This window comes from Rhinoderma darwinii, chromosome 1 (genome assembly GCF_050947455.1).
Source record: "Rhinoderma darwinii isolate aRhiDar2 chromosome 1, aRhiDar2.hap1, whole genome shotgun sequence".
NCBI lineage: Eukaryota > Metazoa > Chordata > Amphibia > Anura > Rhinodermatidae > Rhinoderma > Rhinoderma darwinii.
The window spans coordinates 349912177-349934631 of NC_134687.1; the positions used below are offsets into that span (position 1 = coordinate 349912177).

The 22455-nt window shown below is 38.6% G+C and overlaps 1 protein-coding gene across 1 annotated transcript in view; it reads right to left on the bottom strand.

Moving 5' to 3' along the window:
- Nucleotides 1–1899: 1899 nt before the first annotated feature.
- MOB3B (MOB kinase activator 3B) overlaps nucleotides 1900–22455 on the bottom strand; it is a 130174-nt gene continuing 109618 nt past the window's right edge. The window contains exon 4 of the mRNA XM_075851865.1: nucleotides 1900–2373. Within this exon, the coding sequence (XP_075707980.1) occupies nucleotides 2344–2373 (30 nt within the window). The 3' untranslated portion in view covers nucleotides 1900–2343. The remainder of the gene's footprint in view (nucleotides 2374–22455) is intronic.

Genomic DNA, 22455 nt, shown 5'->3' on the forward strand with positions numbered 1-22455 from the left:
AAAACCGTTTTATTGTTACGGTAATCAAAAGCAACACATATCAAGACTGGTAGACCGACTACACCGTATTGTCTGAGAGGGTGTCTCTTCTCTGTCCAGGTTATTTTGAACTCCGTGTACACACTAAAGATGTTGATTTGAATATATAAACCATTTATTTATATATTTTACATGACTGCCATTGTCTAGATCCTCACGACGTTCTTCAGTTCTGATTTATTGTGCTCCTTCACTTTGGTTCTAAATCCTCCCAATTCCTTTTTCATGTCATGACATTGAATTTATAATATTCATGGCTGTTCATATCATATCAGAAGTCATTAATTACACCAGCAAATCTGATTAATAAAGCTGCCAAAATATTGAATAGTATGGATGGCCTGTTGCCAGGCTGCTTTTCCCCAATCCTTGTTTAAGCTCAAGCACAACAGTCATGTGAGACAGAGAGATACATAGCCTAACAGCTTCAGCCTTATTTTTGGGCTGTCAGGCAACATGTCCCGAGCCATATCAGCTCAAGATACATTTAGGAAGAAAGCAGAGAAGGGGCAATGGTCTTGTTAAAGAACAAGAACGGTTTGAATACTTTATCTTTCTACCACATTAATTGGAGTTTTCAGTGAAGAATCTCTTTAATATAGGATGCTTATTGAAAACAATGGATGGTGTGAAAGCCTATCGCTAACAGCTCATAGTTGAAGTTCTCAGCAGAGAAAACCCTCACAATTACCATGTCTCAGGACACTACATATGATAAAGAGGTTGTTGGAGTTGGAAAACCTCTTAAGAAACATAATATAAAATTTAAAAGCAACAGAGTTCCCCCGGAACTAGGTTTGTATGAGAAAAAATATATATAATTAGTTAGCTTTTTTTGCTGACTGATTATATATTTGCTTTTTTGTTGAAATAACACCAAAAAGCAGACCATTTTCTTCTAATCTCAAACAACCCTGTCAAATGACAGTGGCTATAGCGTTTATAAAAGATAGGAGCCATCAGAACATCCATTGGCTCTGGTGACAACTCTGGCACCGCTTAGGTCTTCCACTATTTAACTAAACTTGTAAGCAGCATCCCTGCACCCCAGTTTCAAGTAATAAGGAATATTTTGTGTTGTAGTCATTTTAGACAGTGATCTGCAACCAGTGGCTTCAAGATCATGACCCATTCTGTAGGGGAAAGCCATACAAACCTTGTTTCATATTCTTTCAACTCCTGGTACACTGTTCAGAGCAAAAATATGGCTCAGATCCCAGAAGATACAACAAGTTAAACATTCACTTTCAACTTTTCCTACAGTAATATTTTCTCTTTTTGCCCGTTCCTGACCCTTCCAACTCTAGTAGGAACCAAGCCTCTGAAATGTGTTCCATAAGGACCCTTATAGTACTATTATACACACTTATCACCAGAGTGATAGATTATAATAATGCAAGTAGTCAATTCACTCTCTATTCCATGACTGCGTGACTTAATACAAATTGGGCTTCTGGTGACAGTAAGGACAATGCATTACATCCATACGTTCAGTCTCACTTAAATACAATGTTCAGAACAAATTCTATCACCACACTTTGTCCAGCATTCCCACTTTAAAGAGGCTCTGTCACCACATTATAAGTGCCCTGTCTTAAACATAATCTTATCGGCGCTGTAATGTAGATAACAGTGGTTTTTAATTTGAAAAACAATCATTTTTGAGCAAGTTATGAGCAATTTTAGATTTATGCTAATTTGTTTCTTCATGACCAACTGGGCGTGTTTTTACTTTTGACCAAGTGGGCGTTGTAAAGAGAAGTGTATGACGCTGACCAAAGTAAAAACACGCCCAGTTGGTCATTAAGAAACTAATTAGCATAAATCTAAAATTGCTCATAACTTAAAAACCACTGTTATCTACATCACAGCACCGATCAGATCATGTAGGATATAGGGCACTTATAATCTGGTGACAGAGCCTCTTTAAGGAGGAAATTGGCAATATGTAAATGTAGCTTAACCAAATAAGAGCTCCCTTAATAGCTTCCCATTTAGAATTAGTACAAATCAATTGTTTAAAAAAAGAAAAAACATTATAGTGTCTGCCAAAAAACGGAATTCTACTGATGCTCTGCAAGAAGACATGGCAATGTGCATCTCTTTGATACGTATTAAAATAATATTCCATTAAAAAAGTCAACTTTTGCTGGATATTCCAGTTACATCAACTTCAGATCTTGACTAGCAGCGTTGTTGAAGCCTGGACAATATGAGAAGGAAACCACGGTCCATGTTAATATCTGTTGATTGGACATCACAGGAGGACATCTGTATTGCCTTTTTCTTCTTGGTCATCTCACTTCACTGGCACATTCTTGAGGTCATCTCCTTCTGAAACAGTAATTAAAGAAAATGATAATATTGTAATGAAACATAATATTTAATACATTACCATATCATTCTTCATGCAGATGTAGAAGAGCTGTTTAACACCCACTCCATCCTGACCCAATAGCATCCACACCCTGGTCACCCAGTAGAGTAGTATACATTAACTAGTGAATCAGTGTTATAACTTCTATTGCCTGGTGGCTCAGTGGGATAGTGTTCTTTCACCATTGATCCATTAAAGAGGCTCTGTCACCAGATTTTGCAACCCCTATCTGCTATTGCAGCAGATCGGCGCTGCAATGTAGATTACAGGAACGTTTTTATTTTTAAAAAACGAGCATTTTTGGCCAAGTTATGACCATTTTTGTATTTATGCAAATGAGGCTTGCAAAAGTACAACTGGGCGTGTTGAAAAGTAAAAGTACAACTGGGCGTGTATTGTGTGCGTACATCGGGGCGTTTTTACTTCTTTTACTAGCTGGGCGTTCTGACGAGAAGTATCATCCACTTCTCTTCAGAACGCCCAGCTTCTGGCAGATCACGCTGTGACGTCACTTCCCCAGGTCCTGCATCGTGTCAGACGAGCGAGGACACATCGGCACCAGAGGCTACAGATGATTCTGCAGCAGCATCGGCGTTTGCGGGTAAGTCGATGTAGCTACTAACCGGCAAACGCTGATGCTGCTGCAGAATCAACTGTAGCCTCTGGTGCAGATGTGTCCTCGCTCGTCTGACACGATGCAGGACCTGGGGAAGTGACGTCACAGCGTGATCTGCCAGAAGCTGGGCGTTCTGAAGAGAAGTGGATGATACTTCTCGTCAGAACGCCCAGCTAGTAAAAGAAGTAAAAACGCCCCGATGTACACACATAATACACGCCCAGTTGTACTTTTACTGTAAACACGCCCAGTTGTACTTTTGCAAGCCTCATTTGCATAAATACAAAAATGGTCATAACTTGGCCAAAAATACTCGTTTATTAAAAATAAAAACGTTACTGTAATCTACATTGCAGCGCCTATCTGCTGCAATAGCAGATAGGGGTTGCAAAATCTGGTGACAGAGCCTCTTTAAGACACCATTCAGCATCTAAAATGCATTTGTTGGCCCAGTTTCCAATTCCTAAGGACCCAGGAGCCAGAAAGAAGACGTGTCCACTTCCTAGTAGCTTATTGGGGAAGCGTCATCTTGGTGGGTCAGTGGTCGGAAATGCACTCTCTAGTGGTTGAGGATCAATGTTCTGATGTATAAAGCCTGGTGGATGGAGTTCTTGTGTCTAGTTTCCATATGGTTTAGGGTGCGTTCACATATATAAGTTGCATCAGCATCAGTTTTTTTGTCTCTCAAGTGATTACAACTGATGCAAAATGTATCAGTTGCCATCAGGCTTTTTCACAATTTTTACTACAAAACCATCAGTTGTCGTTAGTTGTCATCAGTTTTTATCATCTGTTTTTACCACCAGTTTTTACCACAATGGTCCACCAAAGAGGTAGTCTAGGGTCTGAAAATTTGCCAATTTTATCAGAGTGGTGCATAGCTTGTGATGGATTGGATACATGAGAGATTAGATACTTGTTATGTACCATGTCAGGGCTCTCCTCTGCTACGGCCTCAGCGCTACACTGAAGTCTGACACACACATTGTAATGTTACGTGTGTCATATTCAGTGCAGCGCCAAGAGAGTGAGAGCTCAGAAGGCAGCTGCTGTCCACTGCCCACAAGGCTGCTTAGAAGATCTGATCTGAGAACTTTGCAACCTGCAAAGACACCAAACACTAGCCCTAACTTCAGGGAGTAGCTAGTTTTTGGCGCCTTTACCCAGCGCTGTTTTGTATCTGTTGCGTATCCGTGTTTTCTGTTTTGGATTTTTTTTTTAAAAAACAGATGAATTTCATGTGTAGATAATGAAACAGTGCCCTCTGTAGATAATGCCGCAGTTCGCTCTGTATATAGTGCCAAACCCCCCTATAGATAATACCACAGTTCCCTCTGAAGATAGTGCAACACTGCTCTGTATATAATGCCACGCACCCTCCCTGTAGATAATGCCGCAGTGTGCTCTTTAGATAGTGCCACAGGGCCCACTTTACATAGTGCCACACCCCCTGTATATAGTGGCACACAGCCCCTGCATATAATGCCGATGTGCCCCCTGTATATAATGCCACAGTACCCCCTGTAGATGTCACACAGCGCCCATTCTAGATGGCACCACACAACGGCCCCTGTAGTGCCATTTCCACTGTATATAGCGCTACCCCCTTCCCCTGTAGATAGCGCCACTGAAGCTCCCTCTAGCAGCGAAATCCCCGGCCAGAGCATTGCGGATGCTGTGGCAGGTGATTCCCTCAAGGAGGATCCCCTAACGCCACTATCCAAATATGGATAGTGACGTCATTGGCTACTCCATGAGTGGAATTCCCATTGCAGTCACTGGCCAGGGACACCGCTCCAGGAGCAGACCCCGACGTCAATGTCCATATACGGACAGTAACCTCAGGGACTTCCTCTAGGAGTGGAATCCCCAGCCAGATCATCAGGAACAGGGATTCTGTTCAATAAGTAGCCACTGACGTCTCTGTCCATATATGGACAGTTAGACAAATAAGAAAAAAAGCAACAAAGCGCACATAGTGCATGAAACAATACATCGATTTGGTGTGTACTGGGTTCAAGTTGTGCTGACCTTGTGAAGTTATGCTAGGAGCATAATAGCCAGTGTAGCGTATTCCAATATTCCTCTGGGATGTTGTTATTTGGGTCCGGTTGAAGCCGGAGATCCAGTTTGAGCGCTAAAAGAAGCCTCTATGTTTGGACAGCAGGAGATCGAAGAAAAAGGCGGATACCTCTCTGGCGCAGCCGGTTTGTGGATGATCCACGGTTAGAATTGTTCGTTCATCCCAGTCAAGTAGACAAGGAAAGTAAAAAAGGGTTCTATTAAGTAAAAAAAAGTTTAACGTTTTTTGTACTTAATAAAACCCTTTTTTTACTTTCCTTGTCTACTTGACTGGGATGAACAAACAATTCTTACCGTGGATCATCCACAAACCGGCTGCGCCAGAGAGGTATCCACATTTTTCTTCGTACTCCTGCTGTCCATATATGGACAGTGACGTCAAAGGCTTCCCCGAGCACAACGCTCAAAGAAGCGCTGTGCCCAGGGAGTCCTCGGCGAGCGGAGGAGCTCCCTCTGCTCTGAATCAATTCTGAAGCAGGGAGCTGATGGTTCCCTGCCTCAGAATTGCGTTCAACTGTATCGGAGGACGCAGATACAGTTGACAGCGGGACACCTACTGGAATCCAGGACTGTCCCGCTGAGTCAGGGACAGTTGGGAGGTATGACGTCAAGGGCTCCCGGAGCAGAATACCCGGCAATGTCGCGACTGGGGATTCCGCTCCTAGCGGTAACCCCTGACGTCATTGTCAATATATGGACAGTGGCGTTAGGTTCTCCTCCTGGAGGGAATCCGCAGCGACAGCTACAGTGGCACTAATCTACATCCGCTTCTGCTCACATCCACCTTCCCGCCGGAAGGTGGATGCGGCAGCACCTGGTCTTCATCCGTCCAGTTAAAATAGATAGGATACGGCGCCGGACCTCCCTGGGAGCCGGACCCAAAAACGCTGCAGGTAACGTTTTTGGATCCGGCTCCTACACAGGTCCAGCGCCGTATGGAGTACCAATTGATGTCCCCTGTGCCAGGAAAGATTCCATAGCAAGCTATGGGATCCGTTCTAGCATCAGTTTCCCTCCGGATGTTCTGCAACACCCTGGAGAGAAACGGACAGGGGCAACGGATATATGTGAACGGCCCCTTAGAGACTAAAGGGCCATTTACACTTGCCAATATTTGGCCGGTGCAGCGAGCGCCGATCAACGAGACATCATTGATCGGCGCTCGTTTGCTCCTGTCACACGGAGCTATGGATGGGGACAAGCGCTTGTTACTATGATCGCTCGTCCCCATAAATTATTGTCATATCGGCAGTGCGTCTCCCTGTTTACAGGGAGATGTGCTGCCGAAAACGATAATATTTAACTTTTTTTAAAACGATACAACCTTCAGACGATCTAGCGTTTGCTCGTTCATCTGCTGATCGATCCCCTGTTTACACAGGGCAATTATCGTCAATGAGCATTATATGAACGCTCGTCTGCACGATAATCGGCCAGTGTAAAACCCCCTTTATTCCTGAAATCTTTGGTGGGACAATTATATGATTTCAAGGGTGACCACACAGTGACAATACTATATTATTTTATTGTGACATCAACCCACTAACAATGAATCAGGAGGCATCAATGAATAGTACAAGCATTAAATTACAGTAATGAGTAAAGTCCACCTAATACATTTGTCTAACTTCACTTTTTCAACAGTCTTCAAGGCAGTCCACCAGAATAATGGATCACACGTAAGCAGAAATTAGTAATATTTTGTACTACTGTTGTATATTCCATTTTTTAAGCAGAAATAGATAATTAGGTTTTTCTTTTTTCCCCAAAACAGCACCACTTTGTTGTTTACGGGCTGTTTTGTATTGCAGCTCATGCACATTCATGTAACACTCAGATGACCCTTTTCTTTAATTCTGGACAACTCCTATAATCTTGGAACAGAAGCATTCGCTACCTTTGCACTGCATTTTCAAGAAAATCCACAAGGTGCCAGCAGAGGAATACTATAAATGTAGATATACACCACACATCAGAAAACTAATATTCCAAATAATATTTATAACAAATTTAGCTCCAATATAAACAATACTGTAAATTAGAACAATAAATTAATATAACACTGGCTCAAGTTCTGCTTTAGGCCTAGTCCACATCTTGTTATTGAACTACTTTTAGCTCCTGGCGTACACAATAGAGGTATATATAGAGGTTTATTAGCCCAGTGGAGGCCAAAAGTTATACATCAGAGTTTTTGTGTGCGTATGTATGTATGTATGTATGTATGTATGTATGTATGTATGTATGTATGTATGTATATATGTATATATATATATATATATATAAAATAGCATAGTAGACTGCGCTACTCCATACAATGGAATCCCGTAAAAAAACATGGAGCAGTATACGTTTTGTTAACATGGGAACCAATGGGTGACGTATGCGACTATGGCATACGTTGCAGACATCTGTTTAATGTACACGTCTTTGTCTTTTTTTTTTAACCCCTTCCCGACATATATATATATATATATATATATATATATATATACACACAGACACACGCCGCTGGTTCCCGCTAACCGTAGTACAGTTACTTCATGGTGATGGTGCGGGCTCAGAAGCCGGGCCTGCACCACCACCACCGGGTGTCAGCTGTATATTATAGCTGGCACCCTCCTGTAACGGTGAAGACCTCAGGAGCAAAGCATCTGAGGGGTTTTTACCCGACAGGCACCCCAGCAATACAATAGCAACCCCAGCGACGCAACCGGAGGCCAAATAATCGCCTCTGTGTCTGCTTGTACGGAAGCCGATGAGGTTTGCAGTCAGTGAATAACGGACAGCTCTAATACACTGCACTACGTATGTAGTGCAGAGTATTAGAATAGCGATAGGGGCTTCAGGCCTTCAAGTCCCCTAGTGGGAAAAATAAAAAACATTAATATGGCCACGTACATTCATTTCTATGAGCCTGGACCACAAAACACGGCCGTAATAAGACATGTCTGTTCTTTTTGTGGTCCAGGCTCCCGGGCCATGCACAGACAGTGGAAACTACGGTCGTGTGCATGGCCCATTGAAACGAATGGGGCCGCAATTCACCCGCAGATTTGTGGTTGAATTGCGGCCACAAAAATATGTTCGCATGGGGCCCAAATGTAGAAAAATGCCAATGTGTGCAATTTTTCGGAAAATTTTGGTGTTTTTCCATAATTAAATACTGAATGTATCGATCAGATTTTGCCAGTAACAAAATCCAATGTGTCACGAGAAAACTAATTTCAGAATCGCTTGGATAGGTAAAAGCATTCTGAAGTTATTACCACAAAAGGCGAAACATGTCAGAATTGAAAAATAAGGCACTGTCAGGAAGGTGAAAAGTGGCCACAGCGGGAAGGGGTTAATAGCCTTCCGTGACATATATGTTGCTTTTGTCTACATATCTTCACATAATCATCAAAACTATAAAAGACCAAAAATCTCCATGATCAAGCCACAGAGTCGATAACTGTCCTGATAAGGTACAGGGGGGATTAGATATGTACTGAAACTGTTAATCTTCTCAATACTTTAGTAGAATAAAAAGCCTCTCCCCTAAGGCCCTGTTCACACAGAGTTTTTTTAACAAGTTTTTTGACGCGGAAACCGCTCCGCAAAACTCGTCAAAAACCACCCGAAAATGCGTCCCATTGATTTCAATTGGAGGCGGACGAGTTTTTTTTACCGCGAGCGGAAAAACCACGTCGCACTAAAAAAGAAGCGACATGACCTATCTTGAGGCGTTTTCCGCCTCCAAAACCCCATTTCAATCAGTCAGAAACTGGAAAAAAACACCTCGACGAGTGTTTTGACGAGTTTTTGTCGAACAACTTTTGTCAAAAAACGTCTGGAGCAGTTTTTGCAGGAGGAATTTTCCTCCTGCAAAAACTCTGTGTGAACACAGCCTATTAAATGTGACAATCAGAGAACACATATCCTCTCATATTCATAAGGGGAGGCGATAACCCGTCTGGGGTCACTAGAAGGCTGAACAACAGGTGAGAGATGACAGTAACAGGCTATGATATTTCTTCCTGTTGTCACTTGCAGCTTCCTCCTCCCCTACATACACACACACACACACAGAACCAGAAAGTAAAACGGTGTTCTGATCCCTGACTTTAAATGAGTGCTGCGTCCCAAATTTTGCCCATACAAAAACGAAGATTCTGGGCTTTAATATGCCATCATATTCGAATGGCGGCAGGTGTTTAAAGGGAACCGGTCACCAGCATTTCACCTATTGAACTTTACTTATCCCTCACTGGCCGCTGCTATAAAAAGTTCATTGCCGTTATCCCCTCTCCTAAACTCCTCCTCCGACTTTAAATAACGGTCTGCAAACATTTTGCGCTTTTTATCGCAATAATCCGGTGTCCCTTTGTGCACACACACACACACACACACACACACACACACACACACACACACACACACACACACACACACACACACACACACACACACACACACACACACACACACACACACACACACACACACACACCAGAAGAGGACATCAATGCACAAGCGCGGGATTTTGTGTGCTGGGGGAAGGCGAGGAGCGGTCAATCAAAAGTAAGGAGGCGGGATTAACTCGGAAAGACTTGAGAAATGAAGATATGACTTTTCAAACGAAGATTTTACTCTTTTATACTCTTTTCTGCTCATTAGCATACGGTGGGGGAACACTAAAAAACTGAATAATAAAGCTACAGAGCCGACTAAGAAGACAATTATAGGTTATATAGAAATAATTTTTCACCCACTACCACCAGGTATTGCTGGTTTAATAGGTGAAATGTTGGTGACAGGTTCCCTTTAAAGAGTAACTGTCATTTCATAAAGGTTTTGACATGTCATAGTGACGTGTCAGAAGTATTGATCAGTGGAGGTCCGGGTGCTGAGACTCCCACCGACCCCTGAAACAAAAGGGCAGAAGCACTCAGCCAAGCGCAGTGTTCCTTCGGCTTTAATGCCATGACTTCAGCTCTCCTCGACTCTTCTCGGAGGGGTGGGATTAGCAGAAGACGCGCTCATAGAAGAAGTTGATGAGCCCATCTTCAGCTAACTCCTTTCCGAGAAAAGAGCCGAAGTTAATCGCAGCTGAAGAGGCACTGCGCTCGGCTGAGCAGTTTTTCTTCTTTGTTTCAGTGATCGGTGAGGGTCTCAGCACCTGGACCCTCACCGATCAAAACTTCTGACATGTCACTATGACAAGTCAAAAGTTTTATTAAACGACAGTTACTCTTTAACCATTTCCCATCGCTAATCTGTAGATTTATGTTGGGAAAGGGTTTTTAAAAATGGCTCCTGCTCAGAAACCAAGCGGGCGCCATAGCCGCCGGGTCTCCGCTGTGTTACACAGCAAAGACCCAGAAGCATTGCTTACAATCAGAAACATGTCTGATCGAAAGCATTTAACCCCTTGGACGCTGGTGTCAGATGTGACCACCAGCATCTGAGGGGTTTTTACTGCCCCCCTTTCACTTCGGGACGGGTCACTGGCTCACGCGCAGCCGGTGTATTCCTATAGCAGCTGGGAGCCTTGTGAACGCTCCCAGCCCTGCTATAGGAAGATTGCTATCGAGCGCTGTCTTTGGCAGGTCTCAAAAGCAATGCTTTGATTTTGCCATGGACTGCAATATTGTGATATTGCAGTCTATGGCATAAGCAATCTAATGATCCCAGGTTCGAGCCCCCTCTGGGGGCTAAAAAATTGTAATAAAAAAATATATATAAAAATTCAAATCAAATCCCTAGATCACATATACAAATAAATAAGCAAAAATAAACAAACACATTGTGTCCCCGCGTCCGAAAATGCCTGAACTATAAAAAATATATACCATCAACAAAGGGAAAAATGGTCAAAATGGCCAAATAGCCTTTTTTCCCACTTCAAACCCCCCCGAAAAAAAAATATTAAAAAAGAGATCGAAATGCCAGACATTCCCCAAAATGTTATCAATAAAAACTACATCTTTCCACGTACAAAAAGACGCCTTACACATCGCTGTACACAGAAATATAAAAAAGCTACGGGAGTCACAATAATGCGATGCAAACATTTTTGTTTCTTTCAAACGTTTGCATTTTTTTAAAAAGGTACTAAAACGTAACAAAAACTATATAAATTTGGTATTACCGTGATCGTACTGACCCTAAGAATAAAGGCAACATATAATTTTCACTGTACAGTAAACACCGTAAAAACTAAAACCATAAGAATATGGCGGAACTGCTGTTTTTTTCCAATTCCACCCCATTCTGAATTTTTTCCAGCTTTCCAGTACATCACACAATATTAAATAGTATCATCAGAAAGTACAATTTGTCCAGTAAAAACTAAGCTGTAATATGGCTGTGTTAACGAAAAAAAAAATAAAAAAAAAAGTTATGACTTTTTGAAGGCAGAGAGGAAAAAAAAAAGCATAAAAACGAAAATTAGTCTGGTCCTGAAAGGGTTAAAGTCATGACATGTGTGTGGCTCAGCAAATCAATTTGGACTTGGACAAGTGCCACTTTCTCACTGTTAATCTTTTCTAGTGATTTAGGTATTAAGCTAGATTCATGATTGAAATCATTATACACCGATGCAGGTTGATATTCCAGAACTTATCTGAAGGGAAATTGATTGTGACACACGGCAAGAAGAAACATACATTTTTCACCTCAATGCTATTTTCTTTGTATTTACTACTCAAATAGTGGAGCAGAAAACGTTGGCCCCACATAAATAGTTAAAATTGCATTATTCAATGTTAAAAAATGTGCTGCTATGCTATGGCGATGCAATCTCAGACACAGTACAGTTGCATAACCAGCATCCTTTGATGTAATTTCTCACCTTGCACATCAATAAATGTGAATGGGAATAAATATGCGACTGTTTTAAGTCCCACCTAAGTGGCACTTTTGTGTTTCTTCACGTTACAGTTTTGCGCAAAAATTGAGCCTCAATAGATTCCAAAAAAGGTGTCTATTGCATATCACCCGTGTAACTAGTCTAGGCAAGGATTTTAGGCTGAAAAAGCTAGAAGAAAACATTTTTGGGGCTTGTTCACAGAGCAATGGCAACAGATACCACTAGCGGAAAGTACAAAAACATTGGCATCCATGCCAAATTTTGGCAAGAGATATGTAGCTGAAACAATGACAAAATACTTATCATCTTGACCAGGGATCTTAAACATGTGGGTGGCCCCTGAGGCAGTCAGGAGCAGGCCGAAGGAGGAGCATGCCGGCACTCCTTCATGACGTAATGAAGGAGCCCAGTCCCTTTCCCGCGCTGCTAGATCGTTGCTGGTAGGTGAGAAATGGCCACACCACCCCACCCTGTTGACAGCGCTACACCCCCCCCCTCACTGTAGTTGGCTCCATTCGAGCTCCCTCTAGCATTGGAATCCCCAGCTAGAGCGTTGACAACGCTCGGGCTGGGGATGCCTCTATATATGGACAGTGACTTGAAGGGCTCCTCCAGTAAGGGAATCCCCAGCCCGAGCATCGGAAACGCTCTGGCCGAGAAATCCACTCCTAGAGGGAGCCCCAATGGAGCCATCTACATGTGGGTGTTTGTGACACCATCTACAGAGGGCACTGTGGCACTATCTAAAAAGGGGCTGCCTAATCCTGACATACTTGTGTCTGCCAAATGCTGCCAACTGAGCAGCCAGACTGCATTTAGCGACACTTAAACTGGAAAACTGGATTGTTTAAATAAGCACATGGAGTAAACTCGCAAAATTCAGTTAAGTTTAAACCTAGCGGTATTATTATAGTAATGTAGTATTGTTCTAGTAATGTAGTATTGTTATTATAGTAATGTAGTATTGTTCTAGTAATGTAGTGTTATAGTAATGTAGTATTGTTATTATAGTAATGTAGTATTATTATAGTAATGTGGTATTGTTATAGTAATGTAGTGTTATTATAATAATATAATAGTAATGTAGTATTGTACTAGTAATGTAGTATTATTATAGTAATGTAGTATTATTATAGTAATGTGGTAGTTATAGTAATGTAGTATTATTATAGTAATGTAGTGGTAGTGTTATAGTAATGTAGTATTGTTATTATAGTAATGTAGTATAATTACAGTAATGTAGTATTATTATAGTAATGTAGTGTTATTATAGTAATATAATAGTAATGTAGTATTATTATAGTAATGTAGTGGTAGTGTTATAGTAATGTAGTAATGTTATTATAGTAATGTAGTATTATAGTAATGCAGTATTATTATAGTGATGTAGTATTGTTATTATAGTAATGTAGTATAGTAATGTAGTGTTATAGTAATGTAGTATTATTATAGTAATGTGGTATTATTATAGTAATGTAGTATTGTTATAGTAATGTAGTATTATTATAGTAATGTAGTATTATTATAGTAATGTAGTGTTGTTATAGTAATGTAGTGTTATTATAGTAATGTAGTATTATTATAGTGATGTAGTATTGTTATTATAGTAATGTAGTATTGTTATTATAGTAATGTAGTAATGTTATTATAGTAATGTAGTATTGTTCTAGTAATGTAGTGTTATAGTAATGTAGTATTATTATAGTAATGTAGTATTGTTATAGTAATGTAGTATTATTATAGTAATGTGGTATTGTTGTAGTAATGTAGTGTTATTATAGTAATATAATAGTAATGTAGTATTATTATAGTAATGTGGTAGTTATAGTAATGTAGTATTATTAAAGTAATGTAGTGGTAGTGTTATAGTAATGTAGTATTGTTATTATAGTAATGTAGTATTATTATAGTAATGTAGTATAATTACAGTAATGTAGTGTTATTATAGTAATATAATAGTAATGTAGTATTGTTCTAGTAATGTAGTATTATTATAGTAATGTGGTAGTTATAGTAATGTAGTATTATTATAGTAATGTAGTGGTAGTGTTATAGTAATGTAGTATTGTTATTATAGTAATGTAGTAATGTTATTATAGTAATGTAGTATTATTATAGTGATGTAGTATTGTTATTATAGTAATGTAGTATTGTTATTATAGTAATGTAGTAGTTATAGTAATGTAGTATTGTTATAGTAATGTATTATTATAGTAATGTGGTATTATTATAGTAATGTGGTATTGTTATAGTAATGTAGTGTTATTATAGTAATGTAGTATAATTACAGTAATGTAGTATTGTTATAGTAATGTAGTGTTATTATAGTAATATAATAGTAATGTAGTATTATTATAGTAATGTGGTAGTTATAGTAATGTAGTATTATTATAGTAATGTAGTGGTAGTGTTATAGTAATGTAGTATTGTTATTATAGTAATGTAGTATTGTTATTATAGTAATGTAGTAATGTAGTATTATTATAGTAATGTAGTATTATTATAGTGATGTAGTATTGTTATAGTAATGTAGTATTGTTATTATAGTAATGTAGTAGTTATAGTAATGTAGTATTGTTCTAGTAATGTAGTGTTATAGTAATGTAGTATTATTATAGTGATGTAGTATTGTTATAGTAATGTAGTATTGTTATTATAGTAATGTAGTAGTTATAGTAATGTAGTATTGTTCTAGTAATGTAGTGTTCTAGTAATGTAGTATTATTATAGTAATGTGGTATTATTATAGTAATGTAGTATTGTTATAGTAATGTAGTATTGTTAGTAATGTAGTATTATTATAGTAATGTGGTATTATTATAGTAATGTGGTATTATTATAGTAATGTAGTATAATTACAGTAATGTAGTATAATTACAGTAATGTAGTATTGTTATATTAATGTAGTGTTATTATAGTAATATAATAGTAATGTAGTATTATTATAGTAATGTGGTAGTTATAGTAATGTAGTATTATTATAGTAATGTAGTATTGTTATTATAGTAATGTAATAGTTATAGCAATGTAGTATTGTTCTAGTAATGTAGTATTGTTCTAGTAATGTAGTGTTATAGTAATGTAGTATTGTTATAGTAATGTAGTATTATTATAGTAATGTGGTATTGTTATAGTAATGGAGTGTTATTATAGTAATGTAGTATTGTTATAGTAATGTAGTATTATAGTAATGTGGTAGTTATAGTAATGTAGTATTATTATAGTAATGTAGTGGTAGTGTTATAGTAATGTAGTATTGTTATTATAGTAATGTAGTATTATAGTAATGTAGTAATGTTATTTTAGTAATGTAGTATTATTATAGTAATGTAGTATTGTTATAGTAATGTAGTATTTTTATAGTAATGTAGTATTATTATAGTAATGTAGTATTATTAGTGATGTAGTATTGTTATAGTAATGTGGTATTATTATAGTAATGTAGTATTATTATAGTAATGTAGTATTGTTATTATAGTAATGTAGTATTATTATAGTCATGTGGTAGTGATAGTAATGTAGTATTATTATAGTAATATAGTATTGTTCTAGTAATGTAGTAGTGTTATAGTAATGTGGTATTATTATAGTAATGTGGTATTATTATAGTAGCGTAGTATTGTTATAGTAATGTAGTGTTCTAGTAATGTAGTATTGTTATTATAGTAATGTAGTATTATTATAGTAATGTGGTATTGTTATAGAATGTAGTATTATTATAGTAATGTAGTATTGTTATAGTAATGTAGTATTATTATAGTAATATAGTATTGTTCTAGTAATGTAGTATTATTATAGTAGTTCAAATAACTAATTCATTAACATATAATAATTTTGTATTGTATCAAATTTGAAAGTAATGCGGCCCGTCAACTTCACATTTATTCTATGTGCGGCTCACTTACCCGGCCAAGTTTGACTTAAAGCATACCTAACTTTTCAGGTGAATTTTCCGAATAACCGGTCATATGTGTGAACACGAGGAAGAACACTTTTTCTGACCATTACATAACTTGCATTCTGCATTATTTAGAAGTTTTCCCCTATGCAAGTTTTCCCCTATGGATCTCTCTCCAATTCTCAGTTTTTCCTGAGCTAGTGGGTGGAGCTGAACGGCTATCATGTCCGCCATAGTAAAAAGAATGGAACATAATCAGAAATAACTGGTCATTAATAAATGATCAATCTGCCAGTTTACACCCACACTTTTGGTATTCTGAATCTCTGCTTCCCACCCTATCTTGCATGCTGCTTTTATTCCTCATTAAAGTGACTGATATAAGCCCAGTAGTTCTGCAGCTGGCTGTGGTGTTTTAGAGCTCTCGCTTTGATCTCTAGTTTCTTCAAGCATGCAATGAATTATGACTGCAGTGATAAGCACTTAACACAGAACTGAGTGACTGGGTTGCACAACACATAACTTAAACCAGCATGGCTCCATTATACTTTCATTCAGTATTCAGAAATTGCCTATTTGTGAGAAGAAGGGGAAAAGAGCAAGGAAATGTCTATGGTCATACGTGATTTAAAGTTCCTTTTTGTTGATGTGAACAATTTTACATTTGTGATATAGCTGTACTGGAAAAGCAGAACCATTGGATAGAAATATGAATTGAAAGCAGAAATTGGTATAACTTTCTTTACAGTTATGTATGATAATACAGTAATGTTACATTTTGCACTGCAATAGTATACAAATATGATAAAGCGGTAAGGGGGTGCATTTTAGCCTATTCCTCTGGTAAACCACAAGGTTCATGTTAAGAGGGCTCACTATTATTAATATATTTAAATGCCTCAGATTCTAAATACACAAAGTAACTGTGCAGCCCCTCAACCTCTAGGATTCATTTAAAGAGGCTCTGTCACCAGATTCTCAAATCCCTATCTCCTATTGCATGTGATCGGCGCTGCAATGTAGAGAACAGTAACGTTTTGTTTTGTTTTTTAAACGTTCATTTTTGGCCAAGTTATGAGCTATTTTATATATATGCAAATGAGCTTTGAAACTGGGCGTGTTTTTATTCGTATGTCCAACTGGGCGAGTATTGTGTTTTTAACTGGGCGTGGTTACTTGTTTTACTAACTGGGCGTTGTGGAGAGAAGTGTATGATGCGGACCAATTGGTGACCACTCGGCATCATGCACTCCTCTCCATTCATTTACACAGCACATAGTGTTCTTACTAGAACGATGTGCAGCCACATACACAAGTGTCCTGATAATGAATACACATGACCTCCAGCCTGAACGTCATGTGTATTCAGAATCCTGACACTTCTGAATTTTTTCTGTGAGATTGCAGTAAGCCACGCGTAATCTCGCGAGATTACGAGATAAACGAGATTTCGTTTCCCTTGCTGGAAATCTCACAGAAAGGATTCAGAAGTGTCAGAAAACAGCAAAATGAAACATATTAGTGTTTGCCCTGTTTTCCATCGTACGTTTGAGAACCGAAGATAATAATGCTTTACCTGTATGCAAATTTAACATATGCAGGCGATAAATAAGAGGCGATTATGCATTTTATATTTATTTTTCTTGTGATATCATCTGGCTAAAAAGGCTCGTACGGATACTTAGAATTTATAATTAAATATGTTACATTTATTTCCCTTTTCAAATTATGTTTTATTTTATTAAAGTAAACTGCAAAATACAGGGATTTAACTGTATGCCAACTTTATACTTTTTTTATTTAGAGATCTGTCAAATATTGGCTCACAGTTGTTATACAGTTGGCAGCCTTTTAATTAAATCGGTTTTCTTTTTAAAGGGGAAGGGAGGATTTCTTCAGACAGATCAAAATATACACTATGCAATTGTACACTTATACAAATATGTATGGGTTTGTTTGCCCTGGACTTCCATTGTGTGTGTTTTGTGCTCTACTGTTTTAGAATGACGGGGACCTGCAAGTTGAGCAATGGCTGTTTTTTTTTTTTTGCATCCCTCCCACTGTGGCCAATTTTTGAAGTAGCTCGGAAAACCATTTCTATACAGTCAGGAAAAAGGTATCCAGGCATAAATCTGCCAGACACATGCAATAAGGCATGGAATTCTATGGGTTCTATACAGTATATGTCTAGATACTGAAAAAACATGGTATGAGTAGATCCTAACGGAGGTAAACACATTATTGAAATTGATCACACACCCTAACAAAATGACGGACACCCGACCGAATGAATTAATGTCAACGGGTTCTGTCGGACGCCAATGCTCTCCGTCATGCAACAGAACTAGCGCTTCTGTAGCGTCTCTGTGATTTACAGCATAGCAGGCGTAGTTTCGCGAGATTACGCTGTAAACGGTCATTCACAGCGAGATCTCGCTGTGCTGTAAATCACAGAGACGCTACAGAAGTGGTCAGGATTCTGAATACACATCCCGTCCTGGCTGGAGGTAATGTATAGTCATTGTCAGGACACTGCAGTAATGTTAGTGTTTGTGTATGAGGCTGCACATAACGATATAACTATATCGCTATCTGCAGAATAAATGAATGGAGAAGTGTATGACGCTGATTGGTCACTGATTGGTCAGCGTCATACACTCCTCTGTACAACGCCCACTTGGTCATATAGTAAAATACGCCCAGTTGCCCATTGAGAAACTCATTAACATAAAGCTAATGTAGGTCATAACTCCGTCAAAAATGATAGTTTTTCTAAATAAAAAATACTGCTGTAATCTACATTACAGCGCCGATCACATCATGTACAATATAGGCCACTTATAATGTGGTGACAGAGCCTCTTTAACACCTTTTAAAGCAGTATTCTAGTTTCACCATATAACAGTTATTCAATGTACAGTGGTGCTTAAAGTTGGTGAACCCTTCAGAATTTTCTGTATTTCTGAATAAATTTGACCTAAAACTTCATAAGCTTTTCACACAAGTCCTAAAGTAGATATAGAGAACCAAATCAAATAAATTAGTCAAAAATATTAGACTTTGTCATTTATTTATTGAGGAAAATTATCCAATATCACTTTTCGGTGAGTGTCAAAAGTATGTGAACCTTTAGGATTAGCAGATAATTTGAAGGTGAAATTAGAGTCCGGTAATTTTCATTTAATGGGATTAGTATCCTGTGTGAGTGGACGACGGGTTCTGTCTAAAGAACAGGGATCTATCAAAGTCTGATCTTCACAACACATGTTTGTGGAAGCGTATCATGGCATGAACAAAGGAGATTTGAGGACCTCCGATTTTTCCAGACTTCTGCCCATAGTAACTGAATGAGAAACTTTATGGTTTACTTACAGAGGATGAAAATCTGTCCTGATGGAATGATCACATAGGTATTTGGCTCGTTACAAGATTGCTGAGCTGTCACTGTAACAAGCTGTGCACCTGTGTGTTCATCACATGACCAGGACAGAAATCTATGAGGAATTGATGCACAAAGTGTATTATAAAATGTCATTAGATTCTATTATACAAAGAACAAGCTTTATTTGCTGAAACCAGAATACCCTTTTAATGCATTAGTTTAATGTGTAACTAAACTTAAAAAACTATTGACATGTCAGAAGTTTTGATCGCTGGGGGCCCGAGCACTGAGACCCCCACCGATCGCTAAAATGAAGCGGCAGGAACATTCAGGTGAGCATTTCCACGGAAAGCCGAGCGAGCGGTGTACAGACTTTCTATTGAGAGTCCATTGCTCAGAGAAAAGCCGATCAGAAGCAAAGCAGCACAGCGCTCTCCCGAAAGCTTCTGCTGCTTTGTTTTAGTGATCAGTGGGGATCTCTGTGATCGGCCCCCCCACCGATCAAAACTTCTGACATGTCAATTGTTTTTGAAAGTTTAGTTAAAAGTAAAGAATCAGTATGATTAAAATAACAATAGTAGAGTGAACAAAGCTTAATTGTTCCAGCTTATGGACAATAAAAATGTATTGCATAAGGGTGTTGTACAAGGACGTGGTATGAGCAATTCCACACTAATTCCTGACAAAGACAACACATTGTAAAAGGAAGTATATTTCTTGTATATGCATTAGGGAAATAGAGGTTCTTTCCAGTCTATTTTTTGAGAGATGCTTCTAAATAAGAAAGCCCCAAAGTGATATCAGGAAGGGTAATACCTGACCACTGACTAATTTCAATGACTGGAAATCTATAGTCAAAGATATGTGAATACACTTGAAATGGTGCAAAATACCTTGTATTAATGTAATATAAAGCTAGCTTTAAACGAAAGATAATGGTTTGGCTGGATAGACAGGTAATTTCTAAGGCGATAAGCAGCTAACAGACGCCTCTGGTACCTTAAATCTGTTGACGACCAAGCATAGAACATGTGCGTCATAAGAGGAGGGGGGGTTGGTTGGAGCAGGCTCTAGGGCTGAGCCGGTTCTGTATGCGATGGGTGTCAGCTGTACATTACAGCGGACACCCTGCTCAAAAGGCCTAGATCAATAGCGACCACGGCACCTAATCCGTTAGAAAGAGGGGAAGTCGGCCCTCTTCCACAGCCCATCGCCCCCCCCTCCTCCGTGACAACCATCGCGGGGTGCCGATGGTTGTCCTGGGAGCCTAATGAAAGCCCCCATGTCTGCCACTTTTGTGCTATTAAGCCATACATAAGTATTGCAATATATTGTGCAAGCAAACCAACGATCAATGGGGACTAATAAAAAAACACCAATTGTAAATGTGCACATTTTTTATATATATATATATATATATATATATATATATATACACACATACATACACATATATACATACACATATATACATACACACACACACACATATATACATACACACACACACATATATATACACACACACACACAATTTACAATTGCTGTTTTTTGGTCACTTTGTCTCCCACAAAAATGGAATAAAAAGTGATATGTACCCCAGTATGCTACCAATTAAAACTACAACTTGCCCTGCAAAAGACAAGCCCTCACACCACTCCGTCGGCAGAAAAATAACAACGTTCTGGGTCTCAGAATATGGCGAAACAAAATATTAATGTTTTTATTTTGTAAAAGTAGTAAAACTTCATAAATTTGATTTAGTCGTAATCGTACTGACCCGTCAAATAAAGTTAACATATCATTCTTAGCGTGCCCAGTGCTAAACAGGATATTCAAGACGATGACACATGGTGAAACCCGCATGCCAGGTAATCAGTGTTAGGGTATGTTCACACGGCCTATTTTCGGGGCGTAAACGCCCGAAAAATCGGAACCAGAAAGCCTCCAAACATCTGGCCATTGATTTCAATGGGAAAAACGGCGTTCTGTTCCGACGGGCCGTTTTTTTACGCGGCTGTTATGAAAAACGGCCGCGTAAAAAAACGGCCGTGAAAAAGAAGTGCATGTCACTTCTTGGGACGTTTTTGGAGCCGTTTTTCATAGACTCCATTGAAAACAGCTCCAAAAACGGCCGTAAAAAACGCAGCGAAAATCGCGACTGGCTTCAAAAAACTTCTGAAAATCAGGAGCCGTTTTCCCTTGAAAACAGCTCCGTATTTTCAGCCATTTTTAGTCTAGTGTGTGAACATACCCTTAGATATGAAGTCCGCGCCTTCCTTCTGCAGTAGCTGGGATGTGAATTGCAAGGAAAATTGTAACCTCTACAATAAGTTCTTAAAATAGAAGTCACCTGAGAGTTCTGTGACTTGTAGATCGCCACTCTCCTGTTATTTTTTTTTTTGTATTTTCCTATATATTATGTAGAACACATTAGGGATGTCATGATACCAGAATTTGTACTTTGATCCCGATGCTTTGTGTAGTATTCCCATTTTGATTCCAAAACAATACTTTGCCAACAGTAGTGAAAAAAAAAAAAAAAGTTCTTCCATTTTGTGATGTGAGGCGCGAGGTGTGATGAATTTAACCTCCATGTGCCTCACATTAATCGTAATTAACCCCATTATGTTTCACAGTCATAATGGGTTAATGTGTGAGGTACATGAAGGGGTTAATTACTATGAATGTGAGGCACATGGAGGTTAAATTCATCACACCTCGTGCCTCACAAAAAGTAAAAGAAAGCAGTTTATTTTCTTTTTTTACAGCGCACACATCATAAATGATGCAAAAAAATTGTTGTGCAGGTTATTACGGCCGCGCCAATACCGAATGTGTATATTTTATGTATTGAGACTTATTTTAATGTTTATTCTAAAAAAGGTGTATGTGTATTTTTTAAAATTTAATATTATTATAGGTTTTTACTTTATTTTTAAACTTTAATGTACTGGCATATATCTATATACAGATCGGACATACCTAAGTATGCCCTAACAACAGGAAATATGGTAAGACAGCCATGGGGTCCTTCAATGGACCCTGGGCTGTCTGCCCATATATAGTGTGGCCCTCGATCGTGTCACAGGGATTCCTGCGACGCGATCCAAGGGGCATCCCCCCATCTCATTTCCTCTTGAATGTTGCAGACCGCTTTGATCGCAGCATTCAGGAGAATAGCGGCAGAGATGAGAGGTTTCTCTGA